This window comes from Clytia hemisphaerica, unplaced genomic scaffold (assembly GCF_902728285.1).
Source record: "Clytia hemisphaerica strain Z4C2 unplaced genomic scaffold, Clytia hemisphaerica genome assembly, whole genome shotgun sequence".
NCBI lineage: Eukaryota > Metazoa > Cnidaria > Hydrozoa > Leptothecata > Clytiidae > Clytia > Clytia hemisphaerica.
The window spans coordinates 313637-335640 of NW_027103571.1; the positions used below are offsets into that span (position 1 = coordinate 313637).

Sequence of the window (22004 nt, forward strand, 5' to 3'; positions counted from 1 at the left end):
AAAAGTCATACCCTTAGAGAGACCTTATAACACTTTTTTCTCTGAAAATCAAAAATTTTCTTAAAATCCTGAATTTTCCGACCCTTAGAGAGACTAATTTAAAACTTTCTGATTTTTCCGACCCTTAGAGAGACTTTGAAAGGTGAAAAAACCGACCCCTACCATCTGCACATACCCATCAATCCATTTTTGCCTAAGTGCCCCCCCCCCCGGGGGTCGAGACAGGGGTGATTGTCAAAGAAAAAATATCTTTCCTGACTTTGCCAGAGGAGATTTAGTTAACGACTTTGATCATAATCCTAGATGATATTATTTACTACTTTCCTGCTACCAATTATCTTTATGATTTTCTGATAATTTCATTTGTATTCTTGATTCCGGTCCATCCATTTTTTCGTTTTGATTTTCGATTTTCCGTAGTATACATATTATATTTCCGTATCTACCCCGAATTTCCTGCCCAATTGGGATGACTTTTTGAAAACAATAGTCATCAATTTCCTGACCATGTTACATAAACGAAAAACCAAAGCCTGTAATTGTGGCAAGCTTATTTTTGTTTGATCCGCCATTTTGCGATCGCTGCGATGTTGAATCATTTTTACCAAAAAAGAATAAGGCAATGTCTTACATGTAAAAGTAATTATTTTTTAAATAGTCGTTACCGTGAAAATAATTAGTGTAACGCTTCATTCATTAAGACAATAGACTAATATAAAAAACAATAGGTTGTAGTGAATATTGCCCTTTTGATTTCTTAAAGGTAATAGCTTCTATAGTGAGTTTGCAATGCAGTTAATTAAGGAGCGAAAGCTATTGGAAAAGTTTCAGGAAATTAATTTCTCAAACATAGTTAATGAGCCATTAATTGAGCTTGTAAAAATGTGTCAATCAAGTTCATTAAGAACAATAGATATTGGTAGAACGGAATTAGTATAAATGAGGCATTAAAGTTTGTAAATAAAGCAGTATCATTCAAACACTTTTACGAGCTGGACATCTCACTACAGCTGTGAAAATTCTATAAGTTGCAACACTAGGAGCTGAGAATTTTCATTTATTTGAGAAAAGAAGATATTTTATAATAAACGGATATACAACTCAAAAATGCCAAAAGTTTTCTTAGTACGAAAATATAGTTATCGGCATTATCATGAGAAGCCGATAGCGCAACGGGAGACTAAAAATGAGCCTGACGACTGCGCGTTTCATGAAGACCAACAGCATACAGTCTATTTTGACAGTTACGAACGACGTTTGGTTGCCAGGCGACGAGAATGGATAGAAACAGCAAAACAAAGATATACATCGTACGGTAAGTCGGTCGATTTTTTTTCATTCAATTCAACTCCCTCTCTCGGGAATTCTCAATACAAAAAAAATCATATTATGATCATGAATGAATTCATATTATATAAAAATAAGAAAGAGAATCAATTTTTTAACAATTAATTTATTTTTGATCAATTCTGATGTGCTTGAATGGAAATGGAATATTATTTAAACTTGCTGTAAATGAGCTCTGAGACGCATTTTGTGAGGCGTAGTAGATGTAGTAGCAACGATCACATATTCATGTATAAAAAAAATAGAAGAAAAGGGGAAACAGTTTTCGTATCGTTCAACTAATTGGTATAGTTCTAAAGAACTTTCAAAGTGATCATTTTATGAAGTCTGGTTTTACATTTATTTTCAAGAGGGAAGCTTAATTTCAATCAAAGAAGAATTTTTTACCAACAGCGATAAAAAACGGTTCAACGAAGAGGGCAATCTCGATTATAAAAAAAAACCATTTACTTAAGAATAAGATAATTGGAAAAAGGTTGTACAATCTTCACAACTTGTCAACAGAAAAAAAAATTATATCGTCACATCACACACATTAAATAAAGAAATTGTTAATTTTAACAAATTGCTAAGACACTCATATCTCGTTACATCGATCAAGAGGGAAATTGATATTTTGATTGAGGGACCAACGTTTTTTAAACTGTAATAAAAAACATTAAAAGTTATGGAAGACGTGACAACATCATCAGCTTATGCACCGCTAACTTCATCTGGAGCTAACAAAATGTTATTTTCTGATATCCTAAATGGCGATTTCTCAGTACAAAACATATTTAGTATAGCATTTGGTAAGTGTCTGAAAATAATTTTCCATTCATATCAAGCACACAGAAAATTTTACTTTTCTCGGGGTTTCAGTTTTTATTTTTTCTTTCGCATGATTCAAACGGCCAACATTGAAAAATGAAAAATCACTTTCTTTTTATTGATATAAAATGCAATTCCGTTTAAATATTTTATATATTATTTTTTCTTATTTTTTTAACAGATTCAAGTTCCGACTTCGATGCGCTACATTCACCATGCTCAACAGTCACCTCAACCACAAGTGAAAGTGATCTCGACATTATCCCGTCACCGATATACCGACATCCACCACCTTTAATCACCGACGTCGGATGTTCCTCAAACTCTATATGCTCTTCAAACTCTATATGCAAACAAGAACAATATTATTTACCGACTCCGTCACCACCGATGCCGTCGCAATCCGATTACGACGTCGTCGTCCCGATGCCGTTTATCAAGAAACAAGAAACGACAGAATCTCGATTCAGTTGTAATATTTGCGGCAAGTACTTCAAGCGAATGTCCTCTCTATCTACTCACCGCCTAATCCACACGAACATTAAACCTTACCAATGTACTAAATGCGATAAATCTTTTCTAAGAAAATCAGACTTGAAAAAACACGATATGATGCACAGCGGACAAAAACCACATCAATGTGAAATTTGCGGTAAACTATTCAGTCAATCTTCAAATATGTTAACCCATTTAAGACGGCACTCGGGAGTCAAACCTTTCGCTTGTAAAATTTGCGGACGTGCTTTTTACCGTAAAGTTGATGTTAGGAGACATACTTTACGTCACAAGGAACAGGGACTTGTTCATTAGAATTAATTTATGATCAAATTTTATATACAATAATCCTACTAACCAAATTAATCAAACTTTTGGTTCTTATTTCTCATGTTCGATATATGATGCTCTTTTTAAGATTAAGGTGCTTAAATTTTTGAGTCTTTGAAAAATTTTGAGAAACTCCAGTTCTTTTCAAGTTGGTTAAATTTTCTATATCGATGTTGAAACTTTTGTAACAAAAGTATTATAAAATATTATCCAGCCATTTTAAAAAGGTTTTGAAATATTTTTTTCTTGAATATTTTAAATTGTACATAGGAAAAACATAAGCGTTGTAAAAAAAGTGAAAGAATTTTTCCCCACCAAAACAATTTGTACATATATTATATATATTTGAAGAAAATATGTTAAAGTGAAAGAAAGGGTCTGGATCCCTTTTCCAATAGATTTATATTTTTTGAAGAAAAGTTGTTATTTTTTTCATATTAACGATTATTTCTTTTGCTAGTCAAATAGAAATATACTAATAACCAAGAGTGTTAATTAAAAATCAAATTTTGTCCTATAGTATGTATATATTCTTCTGTCGTCTTTTACCCTAAATTTTGTTTTCTCGTTCTAACTCAAATTATTTTCAATAGAGAAATTGAAACAGTATAGTCAATGTTTTCAAATCTCCGTTGTCCCCCTTTTCAAAAATAAACTTGGCCTACTTCAGAATTATTATTATAGTCTCTTGCAAATGATGGATCTGCTTTATTTTTTTTACCCTCATCGAAATTTTCAAAGCACCAGCTCTTTGTTTTATCGTTATTTCGAAGAAAATTTAAGCAACGCTTTTATAGGTTGAACTACTACAGCATTGTAGCATGCCCTTAGCAGCGAAATTTCTCTTTATAGAATCTGACTGGACCTGGATTAAAGGGGTAATAGCCAGCAATATGCATTACAGTATAGAAATTATGTAGCGGTTTTAGATTCCTTTCAGAAATAATTATAGGCTTTAGAAAATGTCTAGCTATATCATGAAATGAAACGACTATTTGCTAGTCTTTGAAGAGAAAAATTTTATACTCCTACGATGTTTACATGTGGTTGTCTTGGCAACCAATATAGCTACAATTTTTCTATTAAACCTTTTTCGACACTTGAAAAAAAATCAATATTAGGCGCGCTGTGTTGAAACTGTCAAAAAATGTTATTTTGTTCCACGCAAATTGTACAATAAAAGCTTTCTATTGTTACTGACCCGTTTTCTTTTTGAAAAATTATCTCGTATAAAATTATAGGTTCTCTCTCTTGAGGTTTAGCACATTTGAATAGTTCGAGTAGGATTTTTTAGCGATGATTAATTCTTTATTAATTTTTCGATGACGTACACATTGTCAATGTCATATCAGAAACTATTAAATTTATCTATTATTCTGCCACTGGAAAAACAAAGTTGGATAATCCTATCATGGACTTCTCTCCAGTGAAATTTGAGAACGCGCATCCACACTATTTCGAAACTTTAGTTATCTGGCACCCAGATGTAGAAATTTTCAGACGACACGCTAGGCTAAAGCTCTGAAAGTCGGACAAGTTTTCAACATCTGGAAGGCTTAGATTATGACGGAAAAAAATGATGAGCCTTGAAAAAATACCAAAAAAAATTATTTTTGTCAATATCGCTATTAAAGGATCCCTAACGAAAAACTTATTTGATATGGGTAAAATATACGCAAAATGTTTTTCACGCGGGGAATATAGCAAAATAATAAGGGTATATATACTATTGTCTTTAGGGACCCTACTTTGAGCGTTTTGCATCACGCCAATTCAACTGAACCGTGAAAATCTTATTAAAAACTATTGAAATGAAGGTAAGCACGTAAAATTTTATCCCATTTTCTCACTTTTGTCCCAACCTGATATTTCAGACTGTCAAAAATTAAAGTTGTCAAAAATTCTTTTCTAGGACGATGTCACAACTTGTCATAGAAGACAAAAGCACAAAAGGGATTGACATTTTTAAAATAACGGTAGATCGACAAAAAATGTTTTTCATTGTTTGAAGTATATCAAAAGATTGCGTAGACAATTCATGTGGAATGAATTACAATTAAATTGAGACGTTAATACCTCTCTTGACCTATTTTTAATCAAATTTTTCCCAAAACACAACGTAGATCTTCTCCTATTAATTTAAACGGATCAATCAAGGGTGCTGTTATCTTTGCTTGTTATTTTTCAGTAGAAAACAAGGAAATACTTATATACAACGGCGATGTAGAAAAATCTTAAAAACTCTGGTATTCCCCTATGTAAAACCTGTAAGCACCGTGTTTTTGAAATGGTTGTAACATTTATTGATTGATTTTTACTTTGGTTTATGTACTCTCATTATGATAAACCTTGGATAAACAAGGAAGAATTGGGTCGACATTCGAAAATACAGGAACTTAACACTATCTAAAAGTCTTTTCCGGTCTGAGATTTTAGCCACCAAGGATAATAGTACATCTTCTTACATTTTATTCGCCCAAGGAAAGCTGATTTTCGTGACTGGAAAAACAATTAAAATAGAATTATGCATATTATAACTATAATAACTCCGCCTATTTCAGGAGTTGCCAACGGAAAGAGAAAAGTGAGGGTTTTTTCGGTTGCCGTATGTATCTTTCCTGGTCGTTGTACTCACCCAAAAGGTGGGTAGATTTAGCTGATTTAGAAGATATTTACATTGAAAAATACAGCCATATTGTGAAACAAGGATCTCTTTTGATAATCAGCTTTTCTTTCAAATTCTTCATTTTGGCATGTTTTTGCTTGCCTTTCATTTTTTTTAACCGATTTTATTGACAAAACTTTTTGAATTACTCATGGTGCATGGGGGATTGAAAAATGTAGTAATTACATTCTCCATTAATTATATGTTATTGTACAAAAATACGTTATTTTTTCTCCCGCGCAAAATTTCTTAGTTAATTTTCATGACGTAGGACAAAAAAAGTAGATCGACCAATGATGGAATTCAACTGTTTTTAAATTGCTTTTCTCCTCAGTTTGGCTAAAGACCCAAAAATATGCCTCCTTGTATTTGTGTTGATGTTTTGAAAATACAAAGTATTTTTGCTTGACCTAGAACACGTTTATTTCACTCTTCTATTGTTTGGACAATAGAGTTTGTTTAAAAAGGTGTTGATAACAGCAACAATTTAACTTTGTTTTTGCAAAAATAAACACGTATCAAGGATACCATTCTTGCAATATTCTGCATATGTAAACTTGCAAATTTAAAATTAGATTGGTAAAAGATCAATGGGCGAAACATGAAAAGGTCAATAGCCTCACATGTTGAAATCGGCTGCTCGCAAAACTCAAGCTACACAAAACAAATAATACAACAAGGGCTGAAACGTCAGAATACCTTGAATAATTAACAACGAAAGATGTAAAATATTGAATGCTGAATGAAAGCTAAAGTGAATCTGAAAATAAGAATACAGTAATCTCTATGGAAACAGTTTGTAAATTTCATTTGAATTTGATAGTCTTCAAAATCAAATCTCAACAGGGCCATATATAGATAGTGGGTGGTTATCTCCCCAAATATAGAGTTGTTTATTTATTTATAGATATTTTCGGTCAGTTTTATCACCTAGGCCACATCACCAAGTTTCGATGAAAACAGGGGTAAGAAAAATAAATAAATAAATAAATAAATATTGAAATTTTAGTTTTCTCATAAGAACAAATACTTTTTTTCTGAGGCTCATTTCTGTCTTGACAAAGCTGCTAAATTAGTTATTGTACTATAACCGCGACTGTAATGATTAAAAGTCTCAAGAATTATTTTTCTAAAGATTTTTTCAAAACTGTTGAAGCCTTTGGATGCTCAAAACTTTTTGAGTTTTAAACCTAAAAATAGTTCTTAAAACATGTTCTTATTTTCACAATTTTGTGAGTACAGTTGTCTCTCTCTAATTCCTCAAGGTACCAGGAGGACTCGAATTACAGAGAGTATTTTACTTTCTAGCTGAGGGTACCAATATTCTAGTTAGAATTATAAGGAGATTCGAATGTATAGTAAAAGTCACTGACCCTTGGTGATTTATTATTTGTCCTGTTCAGAGGCAATTTCCCAAAATATTTCTATTCATCCGTATTTTCTAAGGAAAATATTCTTTTGTATTTAGAAAAAATTCAGTTCCTCATGTATTTTTGAAGGAAAATGAGTTTTTATTATGATATACATGTTTTCTTTTTATAAGAAGCTTAACTTAGCTAAAAAACTGGATATTCCTTATTTTTTCAGAACAATTCAGCCTTGAGATCCCTAATAGTTTGTATTGTTTGTAGTCTAGTTTGTTCTATAAGCTTTAAATCCTACGGTGTTCCATCTTAAATCTTTTCGGTGAGAATATCGTCGTGTATGCTCCTTTAAAAAATATAATTTTACTTTACCAAGCACTTACTTTCTTTTCAGTAAGAAATGTTTTTTTGCTGTTTTCCACAAAAGAAAGGGCTTTCCATAATGATAGGAAGGTTTATATTTGAGTTTAGATTCATTGAATTTAAATCCACCCAAAAAGATCTGAATCTCCAAAAAAATAGTTACACTTGCAAATTCAATTTTTATTCAATGATATTCTTCTAACTAAAACGTCATTTTCGGTGTCTTTGCTTAAAACCAGCTTTTTTTAAACCACATCAAACATTTTACGAAGGAAATTTGCACAAATTTTCGATTTCCAGTTTTATCAGCCAAAAGAGTTTTTATGATTTTCTTCTAAAGGAAGTAACTTAATCTGTGATCGATTAAGTTTCTGTCTCTCGCCATTAAAACTGACTACTGCATGGACTATTTTCCTTAAAGGGAAAGAAAATTAAAATCTTTTTTTTTTCATATGATTACTCAATTACGTCAAACCTTTACAGACTCGCAATCTTCTTGCTATAAGGAAATGAGACTAAAGGAAGGAAGAAAAGTTTTACTTCCAAAACGGAATGCTAAAACCACTGCACTTTCGCTTTCCTGGTAAGTTAAATGCAATTTCCAGACGTAAAATAATTACTCATTGAATCAAGACTTTACAACTTATAATTATCCCAGGACAGGTTACTGGGTTTGCAAGGTAACGGGTGTATCAACGAGCCAAAGATTAAAAAAACGACTGCTGGAATAACGTTCATCTACCCTAGGCCCGATGGGGACTTGTTTTTATCAGGTAGTTAAAAAACAAAGGTTAATTAAATTTTAGTGCAAATTTTCTAGGAACCGTTAAAGAAATCGTCGACGACTTCTTAAAAAGTGATCTTACTACTTCGTACCTGCAGGGAAGTCTTTGGATACAAGCTTGAATTGTTTTAGTTCAATCAAAAACTATAACTGCTGTTAATTTGATGATAGGAGGAAATCAAAATCACACAAATACGGAAGTTCTCCAAATTGGGAGTGCTAATCAGTCGGTAGATGTTATCAATAAAAAATCAAAAAGACAAAAATAATCCGCCCTCATTTTCGTCAATCGTTTTCAAAAACTAAACCGAATTATTGTGATGTTTTGAATCATACTACCTTTGATGCATAAGAAATTGAAATCTGCATCTTTGAAAAATCGGAAGCTTCTTAATTTCCGCCATAGAGGAACGATTTCCGCATGAAAATGGGTAGATTACGAAGTTCCTTTAACACGCAGTCTTTATACGTATTAAAAATCGAGTATCTCTTTTCTCTCCTATTACTGGTTGAGTGCATGGAAGGATATCATAATTTTACGATTAAAATTTCCTTTCGAAGCTCTGTTAAAAAAAACTTAATATTTTTAGCGATTTACTTGTGGATATCCCTGAAATCGCTATTAAGGATAATTAATTTTAAAAGTAAATCAGAAAGATCATGATTCTTCTAAATGTGAAGCCCCACCCTATAGATAAGTATATTCTGTTATTTGATTGCATTATCTCTATCATTTAAAGATTTTATTGGTGGAAGACGCTGACTAGAAAGTTAGTCATACTTTATCAATTAAGTAAGTACCATGATTTAACACACTGTGATCAGCCTAACAGAAATGTTTTTTTGCCTAAAAATCATTCAATACCAAAAAACCTTTTGCTTGTACTCAAAAGTCATGCCTAATTGGGATTTTCCAGAAATAGTCCGTGCACCCCCCTGTTGAGGATATCGGATATCCAGGGGGTTAACAATTTTTGTTCAAAAGCAGATATCCAGGGGGTTAAATATCTACAATGGAGCGGATATCCAGGGTGTAAAGTTTCTTTTCAAGTAAAAAATACGATATCCAGGGGTAAGCATCTTTATAAGAGAGGATATCCAGGGGGTTGAGCATATTTTTAAGAGTGGATATCTAGCAGGTCTTTACTAGTAAAGTAGGATACCCAGTGGGTATAATCAATATCCTCAACATTTTTTTCTGGAAATGCCCAATCATCTACTGGGGAACGAGACAATTCTTCGACTGATCTTTCGTTAGATGGGGTATCATCAGTCAAATTGATTCTCTCAAAGAAATCAAGATTTTATAAATATCTTAACCTCCCACCAAGTTCTTATACTTCACACATAACAAGTATTTACTCTAAAGGCCATGGTCCCGTAAGAGAATCTACTCAGGTTGATGCGCTGCTTTGATCTTAATCAAGATTTGGGATAAATATTAAATATGCTTTTGAGCTTGGTGATTAGCTCACGAAACTGGTGAGTTTATTGTTTCTTCGCTTTAGTTATCAAGCGAAAAGTAACGTGGTTTTGATTTTTTTTGGTTAAAAAACTAGGCAGGTTCATCATATTCACCACTAAGCATTAGAACAGAGCGTGGTAGATACAGAATAGATTATCTGATATGAGATTACATATCTATTAGTCTCTCTAATCTGTCGTTTCAGCAAGCATACTTGCCATGACGGTGTACGGTATGTGGTTAAAACCTAAATTATGCGAGTATGACCTTTGATTACATGTTATGATCAAATACACCCAAACTATCTCTTCGTTAAAAAGTGTAATATCAAAATACGTGCATGGTACTGATAAAAGTTCACAGAAGTGTTGTAATATATATGTATGCTGAGGTTGTAGTGATAGAAGAACTCATATATCATATATATCTCTCTATAACCGAGAGAGTATCCCATACCGTATTCCAATAATATCCAAGACAGAACTCTTCGGTATTCTCAATACTCAGCAACTCGTTGACCGACTATTAGGGATAGTTAATACAATCTCGTAAACTAGTCCGTATTATAAGCGAATCTCTCGCTTATGGAGCTAAAAAAGGCGAAATCATTGCTGAAATAGGGGCGACAAATCGCCTTGATTGAAATGAGTGAATTATATACTGTTTCCATGGTATTCCTAAGTAGGGATGAATATTTAGTGTAAACAAATTTTAGATTATTGTCTATTCTGTTTAGGGTTTTCTTATGGCAGTGCAGAGATTCACCGTGTGAGACAAGGGTGTGTAAAGAAAGAAACGGGATTTTCCTTTCCAAAATATGTTGACCTATTTGCTTAAGAAAGTTGATACGTATAACTATATGACGCAGAGTAAAAGGTCAACTCATCATAAAGTTACTATAGCGAAAGAACAGAATTTTCGCTAATGCGCACATTTAATGATATCGCTTAAAGAATCGTCAAAATTTCCAATATTTTTTTGAAAGAAGAAGGAAATCCAAAGGGGTCTAAATTTGGTAACACATTTACGTAGATTAATTTCCTAATATTGATGTTGTTTGATTGCCTTATTGAACGGTTTTTTAGCCTATCAGAAATCAGCGAGCAAAATTAATTACTTTGACAAATCACGTAAATTTCAGTCATCATAAATCGCGAAATCAAATTGATTGACATTGTGGGTTTTAAATGACCACTCGAAAAGATTATAGAAATCTTAAGTGGTTATTAAGTAGTACCACTAAAAGCAGTTAATTAGCGATTTAGTGGGCCCTTTAAATATCCGATATTTCGAAATCGCAGATTTTAGGTTTGCTTCTCTTTTTCTGTTAGGCCGTTTCTTGCTTTGCTCTACAATACTAGACCAAATGACTCATGGTAAAATGATTTTGCTCTCATTCTTCAAAGACCTTTTTCGAACCTTAATATTGTTACCTGTAAATATACAAATTAGGCATAATATACGATTTAATTATCAAATTCATTATTTTATCCATAATCAACATCGTATATAGCTTTTCACGATTTAGCGAGTTATCTATTCAGTAAGTCTTTCTTTGTCTGAGGAAATTCCAAACCAATTTGTCAAGGGTCTGAAATATCGAAATTTTTTTCTCAAATACCGTAATAGGCCGTAATATCCGAAAACACAAAAAGGGTAATATCGTGTCATTAAAAACCTTGAACCCACCCTCTCTCTATATATCTATTTCATCACATTTCCTAAGGACGGTGAAAGTTTGGTATGTGAGTACTGGGTTCTCTGGCAAACAACCCTGAGAGAGACGGAATTTTAGAGTAGAAATGTCTCTTGAAAGACTATAGTCTATGAGTTCAGAGGAGTAACTTTGTAATGTTCAAGGTACTTCTTTCCTGCTTTGTTCCAGTGATTGAAAATTGTACAAAAAAATGTCTCAAATTTTGTCAAATATATTAAAAAAGATATTAGCGAAAAATTAGAGAACGTTTATTACCACTCTTTCATGAGCTTGAAGCGTAGGTGAATCGGTCAAAAGTGATTTCTTCTGTATTACGTCTTTTGGAAGCTTAAAATGCATTTCATCGACTCATTTAAGATCATTTGAGGTTAAGTAGCATCCAACATTTTGTAATATCTCAAAATTATGAAAATACTTATGCGTATTATATTGATACTTAAAAGTTAGATATTCTTTTATAATAACCAGTAGATTTTAGGCTGAACCTGAGATTGTTCTTATATTTTGATTGTTCCAAACAATAGAGCTATTGCTCTGAGGAACTAAGTCTGATGCTGGTGCTTTTATAAAATTGTTCCTATATAAATGAAAAAGCGATTTTTGCGAATCTCATTAATATTGATAGTCCCTGCTTATCAGAAATACAATAGGTGCACTGTCCTATTGACAAAAAATATTTCTCTTTGTTTTAGGAATTGCTAAGTTAGTATGGTTGTGACTCATTTAGTCATAATTGTGTCCATCAAGACCTTTTTTATTACTTTTACAAACTCTTTTTGCTTTGTCACCATAAATAAACACAATAAGACACGTAGTGTTCTTTCTCGTAAGTACCTACTGACTCCTATTGAGTCACTACTCAACTCGTATTGGATCTTTCTTTCTTATATCCATACAGGGGGTGTACGAACAGCTCCAGGGGGTAATCCTAGAGGAATTTTCAGGGGTTCTAAAGGAGTTTCTTTCATTTTCCAGTAGGTAAGAAGTTGTTTTGAAATTTTCAGGGGGTAAAAGCCTGAGCTTCACATATCAAAATTTTTCCAACGGTTTTTTAGGAAAATGTATTGAATTGAGTCGCTTTCTTCCATGGTGTTGCTTCAGATCATAAGTTTTTACCTTGACTAAAAAGGTGCCAATAATGAAAAGTTCATTTACCATCTATCTAGTAGAGGACCGAATCTAGTAAAATGTAATTAACTTTTGGTGGTCTTTTGTTTCAATCGTTGACGAAATATGGTCAAGAAGGCGGTCAAAACCACAAAAAGTCATTTTTACCAAACTTAAGTCATTATTACTCTAGTTTTAGTAAAGACTTACCTTATTTAGGAGTTTTTAGAGGAACAATTTCCAACCCCTTGATTATAAGAACCCCCTTCTCGTTTATTACAATTCGAAATAATTTCGAATTCCCGCCCCCTTTTTATTCGGACGCCTTAATATTCGGGGCGTTAGAGTTTTGTTGAAAATGACTAAGAACAAGTACTGTTAATAGGTACGTGCTACCAACATTAGCTTTCAGTATTTCAATACTCCAGGAAGTTTTGAATCCGGTTTCGATTTCGTTTTTTTTTTCTTTGCAACGTTGTTTTTGTGGTGAATTCACCTTGATTCATCAAATGCACAGGAACAGCTTTTATGATAAGCTGAAATCTGACCAAACCTAAAAACAACTTAAGCTTCATGCAAAATTACGAGTAACATAAATTTATTTGCGACCCTTTAAAAACCCGTAAAATATCGGGAGTAGTTAAGTGGCAGTTCCAAAATAGAAATTTTCTGGTTCTTATAAAAAACGTGTAATCTTTAATGAAAAGGAAGTTGAGAATATTGCAAGCTTGAGGATTAGAAACACCAATATCCTTTATCATATCCTATCACCATGCCTTTGCGATGAGTATTACCAAGCTCTTTTATAAGAATATTTTGTGCCTTCATATGGTGCTTTGTAGGCTACAGTAGGTTAGATAAGGCTTTTTGATAGACTAGATTACACTGAAAAGATTCCCAAGGTATTATAGCGTCCACTATCTTTTTGACTTTTCTCTATGCACCATACAACTAAATCGAGTTATCTTTTTTACACAAACTAATGGGCTTTTCCAGAAAAAAATCGTGCACCCCCTGTGTAGGAGGCCCATTTTCATTCCAAGGGGGTAAGGTTTGAAATGCAGAGGAATTCCATAGGGGTAGACGAAAATCCGTCAAAAATAAGCGGAATTCCAAGGGGGTAATGATTGAAAATTTGTAAAAATTCGGAATTCCAGAGGGGTATGATCCTAAAATTACCTGGAATTCCAAGGGGGTAGGTCACAAAAGGTTCGACCTCCTCAACAGGGGGTGCACGTTTTTTTTCTGGAAAAGCCCAATCAACCAAGAATACTTAACAAAATAAATAAATATCTATGACTTACCTGTTAGAATAATTAAAATTCATCAAGCCCTGAAAATATGTGTTTTGATTGATTTTCTTAGCGTCACTGCCTCTGACCCCCCACGTTGGAAACATCGATATGTTACCCCTTAATTTTCAAAAAACAATTAAACTGAGGCCCTGGCATCTAACAGGTCAAGGATCGCTTATTTATCTCACAAAGTCTTCTTATGAGTCAGGGTTTAGAGCTTTAATTTGACGTACACGCTTTTTTTTTATAAGAATGGTGTAAATCCATTTCATCATGGATATTCTTAACTTTTTTTGGGAAAATTATCCTAAAATATTCTTACAGGATTCTTATTACTTGGGGTACTTTGTAATTTATAATTTAAAATGCTCTAAAATTGACATTCTTAGCTTGAGTAGCAAAATTCCATGATGGTGATATTCTTAGCATATTCTAAATTTTTTGGCCATTTTCATCGTGGACATTCTTATAAAGTGTATTCTTATAAAAAAAAGCATGTAGCGCAAACACCTGTATCTCTGAATCATAAGGTTTTGCGTTTAGATTATACCGAGCTTCTTCGTTTCCAAACGGTCAGTAGTTTGTCAGAATAACTCATTACTCGAGTGCGAGTGACTGATATAGTGCAAATGTAAGATATCACTAGCAAAAAGAATATAATCAAATCAGGTGATATCATTTTCCAAATAAAGAAACATTTCTTGAATCAATATTCAGCGAAAGTTAATGAATGGTTTACTTCATGGAAAACTAGATTTAATTAGAGGGTAATTAATTATCGGTCACAGATTAATGAAGGAAACATTGAAATTAACGTTTTGTAAATTTCGCGATGAAAGGATGATTTCACTAACTAACGAAACTACCTATTAGGATTTCTTGGACTTAGCGTCATTTTGACGACGTTATAGTCGTGGGACAAATCGATGTGTGAGTGGCCCCTATAGTAAAGTAACTAGATAAACTTTAAACTCGTATGTAGAGCGAATTACAAGCTCTTTAAGGACAGCCTAGACTTTTTTATGACTGTCTCGATGTAGGAGTGGTATAAGTGGTGGCTGAATGTAAGGGTTTGTCGATGTCACATTGACCTAAATGGATTGAGTTCTGTGAGTTGGGAAGGTACCAAATTGTATACTGTAGAGAATAGAATTTAGTATTTTTCGAATGATGACATGGTGGAGATAGTTGACTTTTTCGCAAAATGCTGGCACAATGATTCGTTTTTTCAAATATCCATTATACTCCGTTTCATGATAGCTCTTAATAGGAAATTAAAAATCCGGTAATAGTCATAACGAAAAGAGGAAGGGAAAGAAGAATTCAGAGAGACAACGAAAAAAATTACTCAAATAAAAAACGTTTGTATTTCCTTTAGGTAACCAAGCAAAATTAAAAGTACCATGCATCATCAAATTACCATTGATTTAAAGTAAAACGTGTTGAAACGTAAAGCACTGATTTTCATTTTTGTTCTTAAATTTTCTTATCCGGTAATTTTCTCAGAATGTTGAAATAGCGGTAATAATAATCTACGGTAAAGAGCAGATTAATACCGGAAATAAGGAAATAACGGAAATGGAAATGCTGAAACGGGTTTTGCTTAAACATTCACGTAAGTTCAAGATTTATGTGAATTTCTTAAAGTTCACTACTATCTTCGTAAAATTTGCCATGAAATCGAATCCAAAACAAATGATATTTCAGTAAAATTTTCATACTTTAAATGTTGTAAAAACGTTCCTTTTTGTATAAGAGAGGGAAGTACTTACAAATTTATTTCAACACATAAAAACCCATTATAGCGGATTAGTGAAAATTGACGCAGATTTATGACCTCAGAAATGTATCCTCTTATATACTCGACCAATCAGATTGGAGCAATTATCATCTTTTTAATGGTGCCTTGATATGATTAGTTTCCTTTTTTCACCACTTTTTTGAAACATTAATACGTGATAGGATATCGCAGAATGACTGAAACAAAGTAGAGATTTAATTTCCTAAATATAGCTTGAATGAATTATCAGCAGAAAGAAAATCGACTTTTGAAGAGGTACTCAAACGTTTTGAAATATTCCTGTCAAATTAAGGAACTGTCAGAATGATATCAAATTTTATTTATTTTGGTGATGGAAAAATAACACTGCAACATTGACAAAGAACCCTAACGGACAGTGCTCGACAATTAAAAATCTTTTGCAATGCATCGTGTTTATAGTTTTTAATTTAACTGGGCTTGACTAAACGGCTTTACTAACAATGGGAAAGTATGGGGAATTTCCCACAGATCTATAAATCTCGAAGGAGGACAAGATAGCGTGTTTTGGCTGAAAAGTGTGCCGTGGTTTGCAATAGAATTTCAGCGATTGACCAATCAGAAGCTTTGTGGATTTTCAAAAATAATGGCAACAACATTTTCCGCAAATTCATTTTTTTTTCAATTTAGTCCACCCATAGTAATCTAGCTGTCCTCAGTATATCCCCCAGTGTCTATCAATTTCCCAGCTGACACACAACGTTGTTTCGACGTTCATTTAACGTTGACGCTGTGAACGTTAAATAAACGTCGAAAAAACGTTGTTCCAACTGGGTTAGCTCAGTCCTTGAATTGACCGTGGACCACCCTTATCAAGTGAAACACATCTGTTGCAATTTAACAATCCTAATTAAATTTTTAACAATAAAACAATTTGTCACTTAATGAATAGACACAAAAATCATTTAACTGGCGTCCCCACATAAATATTAACACTAATTCAAACATAATCATTATAACAACGAAAACCCCAAAAACCAAAAAAACCAAAATAATCACTATGTTGAAATTCTGCATAGTGCTACTGTAATTTTCAAATTATAAAAAATAATTAATTAATAAACACTAATGCAAAAATCGCGTCGTTTTAATTAATTGTGGCTAAAAGGTGTAGGTTTTGACAGGTCAATATATCGATCGATCCTGGGAAACTGGGGTTTGGAGATAAGATAGTATTGCAAAATCTTTAGAATGCTTTATTTGGAATCATTAATTTTCGGCGACAGTCCAAATTGCAGATCAATAGTCACATTCAAATGTGGACCAATATTTAGGTCCTAAAATACTCGTGAATGTTTCTAAATGTAGATGCTAAAATTGTGCAATGATCTCGGATTGAATCTTTATTTCTAGGGTTACTATTTTTAGTTATTAATGTCAAGTTTTTCAGGCGACGTTCTTATCCTGTCTGACGATAGAGTGCACTATCCACTCGCCCAAAAAACAGATCCCATCGGACGAAATACGAAAGACTCTTAAATTGCTAGTACGTTTGGTCTAGTTCAGACAGTCATGATATATATTAGACGACCTGTCATTACCGTGGTCCTTCAAAAAACTTTGTGAATATTTGTGTAACTTAGTAACTTAAATTAACCAATATTTTTCTTTCTCCTCCTTCATAGCTCATTCTTGAATGTAACGCCAATAAATTATCCAGTAATAAAACATCTCCAGGTTGTAATTTCAACGACATTGCATTTGACCACGTGGCCGAACGAATTTCATCCACCTCTTCGTCGGTTATTTCTTCACCATCACCGTAACAAGTATGTAATGGAAATTGATTAGCCGGTAAATGTTGGTTATTCACATTCTGGAAAAGAAAAGGATTACTCTAAGGTCGCGAATAAATGTCTCCCCCGCTTATTAATTTTCTTCAGAAATTTTCGGAACCCCTCTTCTTATTGAGACCCCCGAGTAATTCTTTTAAAACTGTGGGAAACTTAAATTTAAGGATTTCTTAAGTGACAAATCAAGGCACGTGAAGAATCAAGACACGTGAAAAATTAGAGCGCGTAAAAATTTTAGGGCGCATGTGAAAAAAAATTAAAAGCGCCTGGAAAATATGGGCGGGTGAAAAAAATTAAGGCGCGTAGAAAATATGGGCGCGTGAAAATTCAAGGGCGCATGAAAATAATCAAGGCGCGTGAAAAATAAAGGCGCGTGAAGAATATAAGGTATGTCAAAAAATTCAAGCCGCATGAAAAAATGGCGTGGGCGCGTGAGGCGCTTGATTTAGCAGACTCTACAACTTTCTGATGAAATATTGTTTTGAAAGATAACTTACAATTGACATGTCTTTATAGTAAGATGAATGTGCAGCCGTGACTTGATTAAACCATATTTCTTCTTTCGTTACAGGGTGTTGTGTAGTTGCACTCACTGTGTTCCATAATGAAAGATCTCCGTTGTGTTGCCACTCCCAATCCATGTTCTCACGCTGCATGACTTTCTCCGCTTTCTATGGATAGTGAATTAATGAAATCCTCTCATTAGTGTCTCTATCAAAGGTTTGTTTACAATTCCACCTGTGGGAGACACTTTGGCAAAATTGGGTATGGGACCGCTGGTCAGATTTCCTTTTCCGGCTCTGAAGATACCTAAAAGGGTTCGAATTCACTAATTTTCAAGATGTATATCTGTATATCTGAGAGGGTCGACTTTTGCTTATTTAGGACAATTTTCAGGGTCAAAATTAGAAAAATTTTCAACTTTAGTGGCAGCAGTCCCCGTTGGTCGTCAAAGTCAGTGCCCCTGGATAATCAAATTACCTCTTCACTTTTCGTCTTGAATGTCTCCTGCCATGTTAAATATGGTGAGTTTTTCTCATGTGATAAATTACGAATGTATCTGATCTTCTTCTTATTCATTTTTTCATATACGTCACTCGTATCCAGACTTTTTTTGATGTCACGATTAAAAACAACTGGTGAATCACCTCCATAGTCAGCTGCTGATGCACAGTAAAACATTATCTGAAAATAAATTTTTTTATCGCAGAATAAATACAGTGAATTATCACTACACCCTGTCCCGCAGCCCGCACCTGGGACCTTTCCGAATTTAATAATTGCCCAAAATTTCGTCCCCGATGGAAAATAATAGTCCAATTTTCGTCTCCACTGAAAAAAAGTCAAATAAAAAATCCTCACTGCAAAAAGTTCTGCTTTTTTCCCCATCTCCACTGAAATTCCTGACTTGAAAATAATGAAATCTAAATCCACAGCCGTAAAAATATAATAATTAATAGTTTTATAGTCCTTTATTTTTACCCTCCCCCCAATGGCTGAAATAATCCGACAAATTCTTTAACAACTTTAAAAAGGTTTACCTTACTCGGGAATGTTTCCAAATATGCCATTTCATTATGAGGTTCGATTGAAACATCTTTTGGTTCATCCGAAGCTGTGTACAGGTACTCACCAACACTACTCCTTGCTGCATTCCCTGCATCATAATAAAACGATTTATATTCCATTCCTGATATAAAATCTTGAATTTCATCAACACCGTTTGTTGGTAAACCTTTTAGTAGGAAAGCACTGTGAGTTTTTAAGTTCTCATCGATATGTTTACGAAATTCCAAAGCTATATCTTTCATATGTGGAGTGTTTTTAGGGTCTTTTAGTTTGATACCAGAGAAATATTTATTGACACTCATTGATATATATTCCGGGAATTTGTCGGATTTGGCGCCTGCCAGATAAGGTCTATTACGACATTTGATTCGTGGTTGGTTCAGCTCTTTTTGTTCCAGCTCCGTGAATATAGTTCGTGTTGGGAATGTGGTTTTGAACTGTTTGCCAGTGATTCTTCTGACCAGCATTGTTTTCGTTAGTATTTTTATCTAAAAAAGTTAAGTTGTTTTTGGATTTTGTATTTCTTTTATAACACCCCCTTCTCTAGACCCATTGTGACGAAAGAAATTGGCCAAAATATCGTTTCCAGTGGAAAATTATACTCAAATTTTTGTCCCCGCTGAAAATAATCAGATAAACAAATCCTCACTGCAAAATATTGTGCTATTCTTTTCAATCCTCACTGAATTTTTTGGCTCGAAAAATAAAATTCAGATCCCCAATCATGAAAGACATGGGACTATCAATCCTCGTCGAGTTATGGTCCGTTATTTTTACCCCCACTGGCTGAAAAAATCCTATTAGGTCTGTGAGAAGGGTGTGTTTATAATACAGTCTCTGTAACTTGAACACGCACCAGGGAATAAAAGTTCTAGTTATGGAGTAAGGCTTATTACGTACTGTTAACTGAAGGGATAAGAAAGCTTGTTTGAAATAAGGAGCCGTTCGAGTATATTAACCTCTGAAGACCAATAATAGAAATTTTATCGCGCATGTGTCAATCTAATCACTGTCAAAAAAAACAAAGATGAAGAGAAAATATTACCATATTAATGTCTAGCAGACTGTATCAGTATGCTGTTTACTATTTACATATTCCCAAGAAACCTCCAAGTGTAATTGAAACGAGTTTCTTTCAAAAGAAATCTTTTACATGATCCCAAAATGTATAACAGTAATTACTAAACTTTTAATTACGGAAATGTCACTTTAGTTGAATCGAAATAATAGACAGACTTTATGTTATGATTCTCTATCACTGACTCTTTTTAAAAAGTATTGATGACATTTTTGAGTTGTGTTTCCAGCAACGGGAATAAAAATATCAACTTTATCCAAGATCTTGGATAGTCATCATGTGCTTTTCGCGGTACCTTCATGAATCTTAGCATCTTACTTTGCGAAACGGTTTCTCTTCTATATACAATACACCTTTCAACTTCTTAGTCAACTTCTTAGCAGCGTGGTAGACTTTTGGTGTTTTGATACACAACAAATGTAGGGTTGTGAATTCGATAGATTATCCAAACAGCCTAATCTTTCCCTAATAACAATAAGTCTTGCAACTGCAGTCAAAGGTGGCATGGAGACCCTATTTCGATAACTTTCTACCAAGAGGTAGGGACAGGCGCTGACATTGAGTTTCGATCCCGAAGGGCTAGAGGCGAAAATTTAACCCTTCCCAGGCAAGAGAAATTGAAGCAACTTATTTCCCGTCCAAAACGCGCATAGAATGTGCCGTAATCATGACAACGGATTGTATCTAGCGGTTCCTTTTTTCTGGAGGACTACAATTTTTTAAATCTAGCGATAGTTAGAATAATAATAATCCGGAGTTTGTGCAAAAACTACGCGCCTGTGTTCTGGATTGAAAATAAGTGGTTTCATTTCCCATCCAGGAGTCTCGACTCTAGCCCTTCGGGCTTGAAACTCAGTGGGTGCCAATCTTTCTCCCTGACTTACTCAACTTACCATTGATCTTTCTTGTTTAATAGTTGAATACTAAGTGGAGAGATATCAGGTCTAAAACATTTTTATTGCTATAATGGACCCACAATTATGCGCACGATCTTTACCGTTACAGTTTCCTTAAAGAAGTTTATATATTTGACCTACCTTGCAATTTGGCGTATGAGAGGAATTCCCAGAACAAATAATCTTCGCTTGATAAAAACAAATAAAAACTTTGCCAACCCAAAGCTGTCAATATCTAGCCTCAGTAGCAGCAACGATGAGCTGCCAACAAAACATTAGCTTTTTTAAGATTGTAAAGTAGTGTTGACTTGTATTAGCCTTTGTTGCTACCTTTTCGTCAACATGAAATAAACATACATACATACATACAATTGCGAAATGGTCCCACTTAGTAAAAAAAACACACGTTGCAAACTTACAATTGCATAAAATTGTGTGTATTTATTTACTTTTTTGGAGAACATTATGAGAGAGGCGGAGGGCGTTTTTAAAGTTTTTTCGTAAACAACAATTTAGGCGTAGTTTTAGGGTAGGCATTTTATCAATTTTCAAGCGTGGTCTTAAGATGGTAGATTTTTGCATTCCTCTTCACACGTCGTTCAAAGCTTCTAGAGTCGCTTGCAACTTTACTCGTAACAATACTCCCAAGTTTTTAGCGTTTAACGTGTTAGTGTTTTTGTATGTTGAAGTATTGTGTCTAGAGTTTTTTATATTTTAATACATTAAGAAAAAGGACATTCATTACTTCTACTTAAGTAAGTATCCAAACATTTCAGACAAGTTATAAGCAAATGTAAACCAAAAAAGTTTCTTGTGTAAACACACAAAATTATTAAACCTAAATCCCTTTAAATCCCTCCTGTCCTAACTTTCCCGCTCCCGGGAAATCTTTCCAGATTCATTTTTGCGATACCGTATTTCTTCGAATAAACACAGCGCGAGTTTGTTGATGTGTTGATTTTTAGGAGGAGCGTTGAAATCTTGAAAGGTTGGGCGTTTGGAAGGAGGGGTCGTTTATTAAATAGTTTATAACCAAGGTCACTTCAATAAAGTTTTCAAAAACATATAATGATATGATTTATACATAAAAATTTAAGCAACAGCACT

At 33.7% G+C, this 22004-nt stretch overlaps 2 protein-coding genes across 3 annotated transcripts; one reads left to right on the forward strand and one right to left on the reverse strand.

Moving 5' to 3' along the window:
• The first annotated feature begins 976 nt into the window (after positions 1–976).
• On the forward strand, positions 977–3489 carry LOC136801081 (zinc finger protein GFI1 homolog pag-3-like). 2 transcript variants are annotated; one of them, XM_067057709.1, is made up of 2 exons: positions 977–1315; positions 2339–3489. In XM_067057709.1, exons 1-2 carry the CDS (start codon positions 1108–1110, stop codon positions 2965–2967), a joined length of 837 nt encoding a protein of 278 aa, XP_066913810.1. In that variant the 5' UTR covers positions 977–1107; the 3' UTR covers positions 2968–3489. The 2 variants fall into 2 exon arrangements, with proteins under 2 accessions (XP_066913810.1, XP_066913811.1); XM_067057710.1 differs by lacking the exon at positions 977–1315 and adding an exon at positions 1527–2138.
• A 13075-nt stretch (positions 3490–16564) lies between these two features.
• LOC136801082 (dapdiamide synthesis protein DdaC-like) lies at positions 16565–19432 on the reverse strand. The gene is made up of 4 exons (XM_067057712.1): positions 18896–19432; positions 18336–18539; positions 17852–18025; positions 16565–17377 (listed from the first exon to the last, which is right to left on the reverse strand). Exons 1-4 carry the CDS (start codon positions 19388–19390, stop codon positions 17141–17143), a joined length of 1110 nt encoding a protein of 369 aa, XP_066913813.1. The 5' UTR covers positions 19391–19432; the 3' UTR covers positions 16565–17140.
• Positions 19433–22004: the final 2572 nt, after the last annotated feature.

Bases quoted from the DNA above. Each gene is read 5' to 3' on its own strand.
- LOC136801081 (XM_067057709.1), top strand. From the start codon at position 1,108: ATGCCAAAAGTTTTCTTAGTACGAAAATATAGTTATCGGCATTATCAT. The intron at 1,316-2,338 runs GTAAGTCGGTCG...TTTTTTTAACAG, and splicing joins ACAAAGATATACATCGTACG to ATTCAAGTTCCGACTTCGAT.
- LOC136801082 (XM_067057712.1), bottom strand. From the start codon at position 19,390: ATGCTGGTCAGAAGAATCACTGGCAAACAGTTCAAAACCACATTCCCA. The intron at 18,026-18,335 runs GTAATTTGATTA...CACTATCCATAG, and splicing joins TCAAGACGAAAAGTGAAGAG to AAAGCGGAGAAAGTCATGCA. The intron at 17,378-17,851 runs GTAAGTTATCTT...TTTCTTTTCCAG, and splicing joins ACTATAAAGACATGTCAATT to AATGTGAATAACCAACATTT.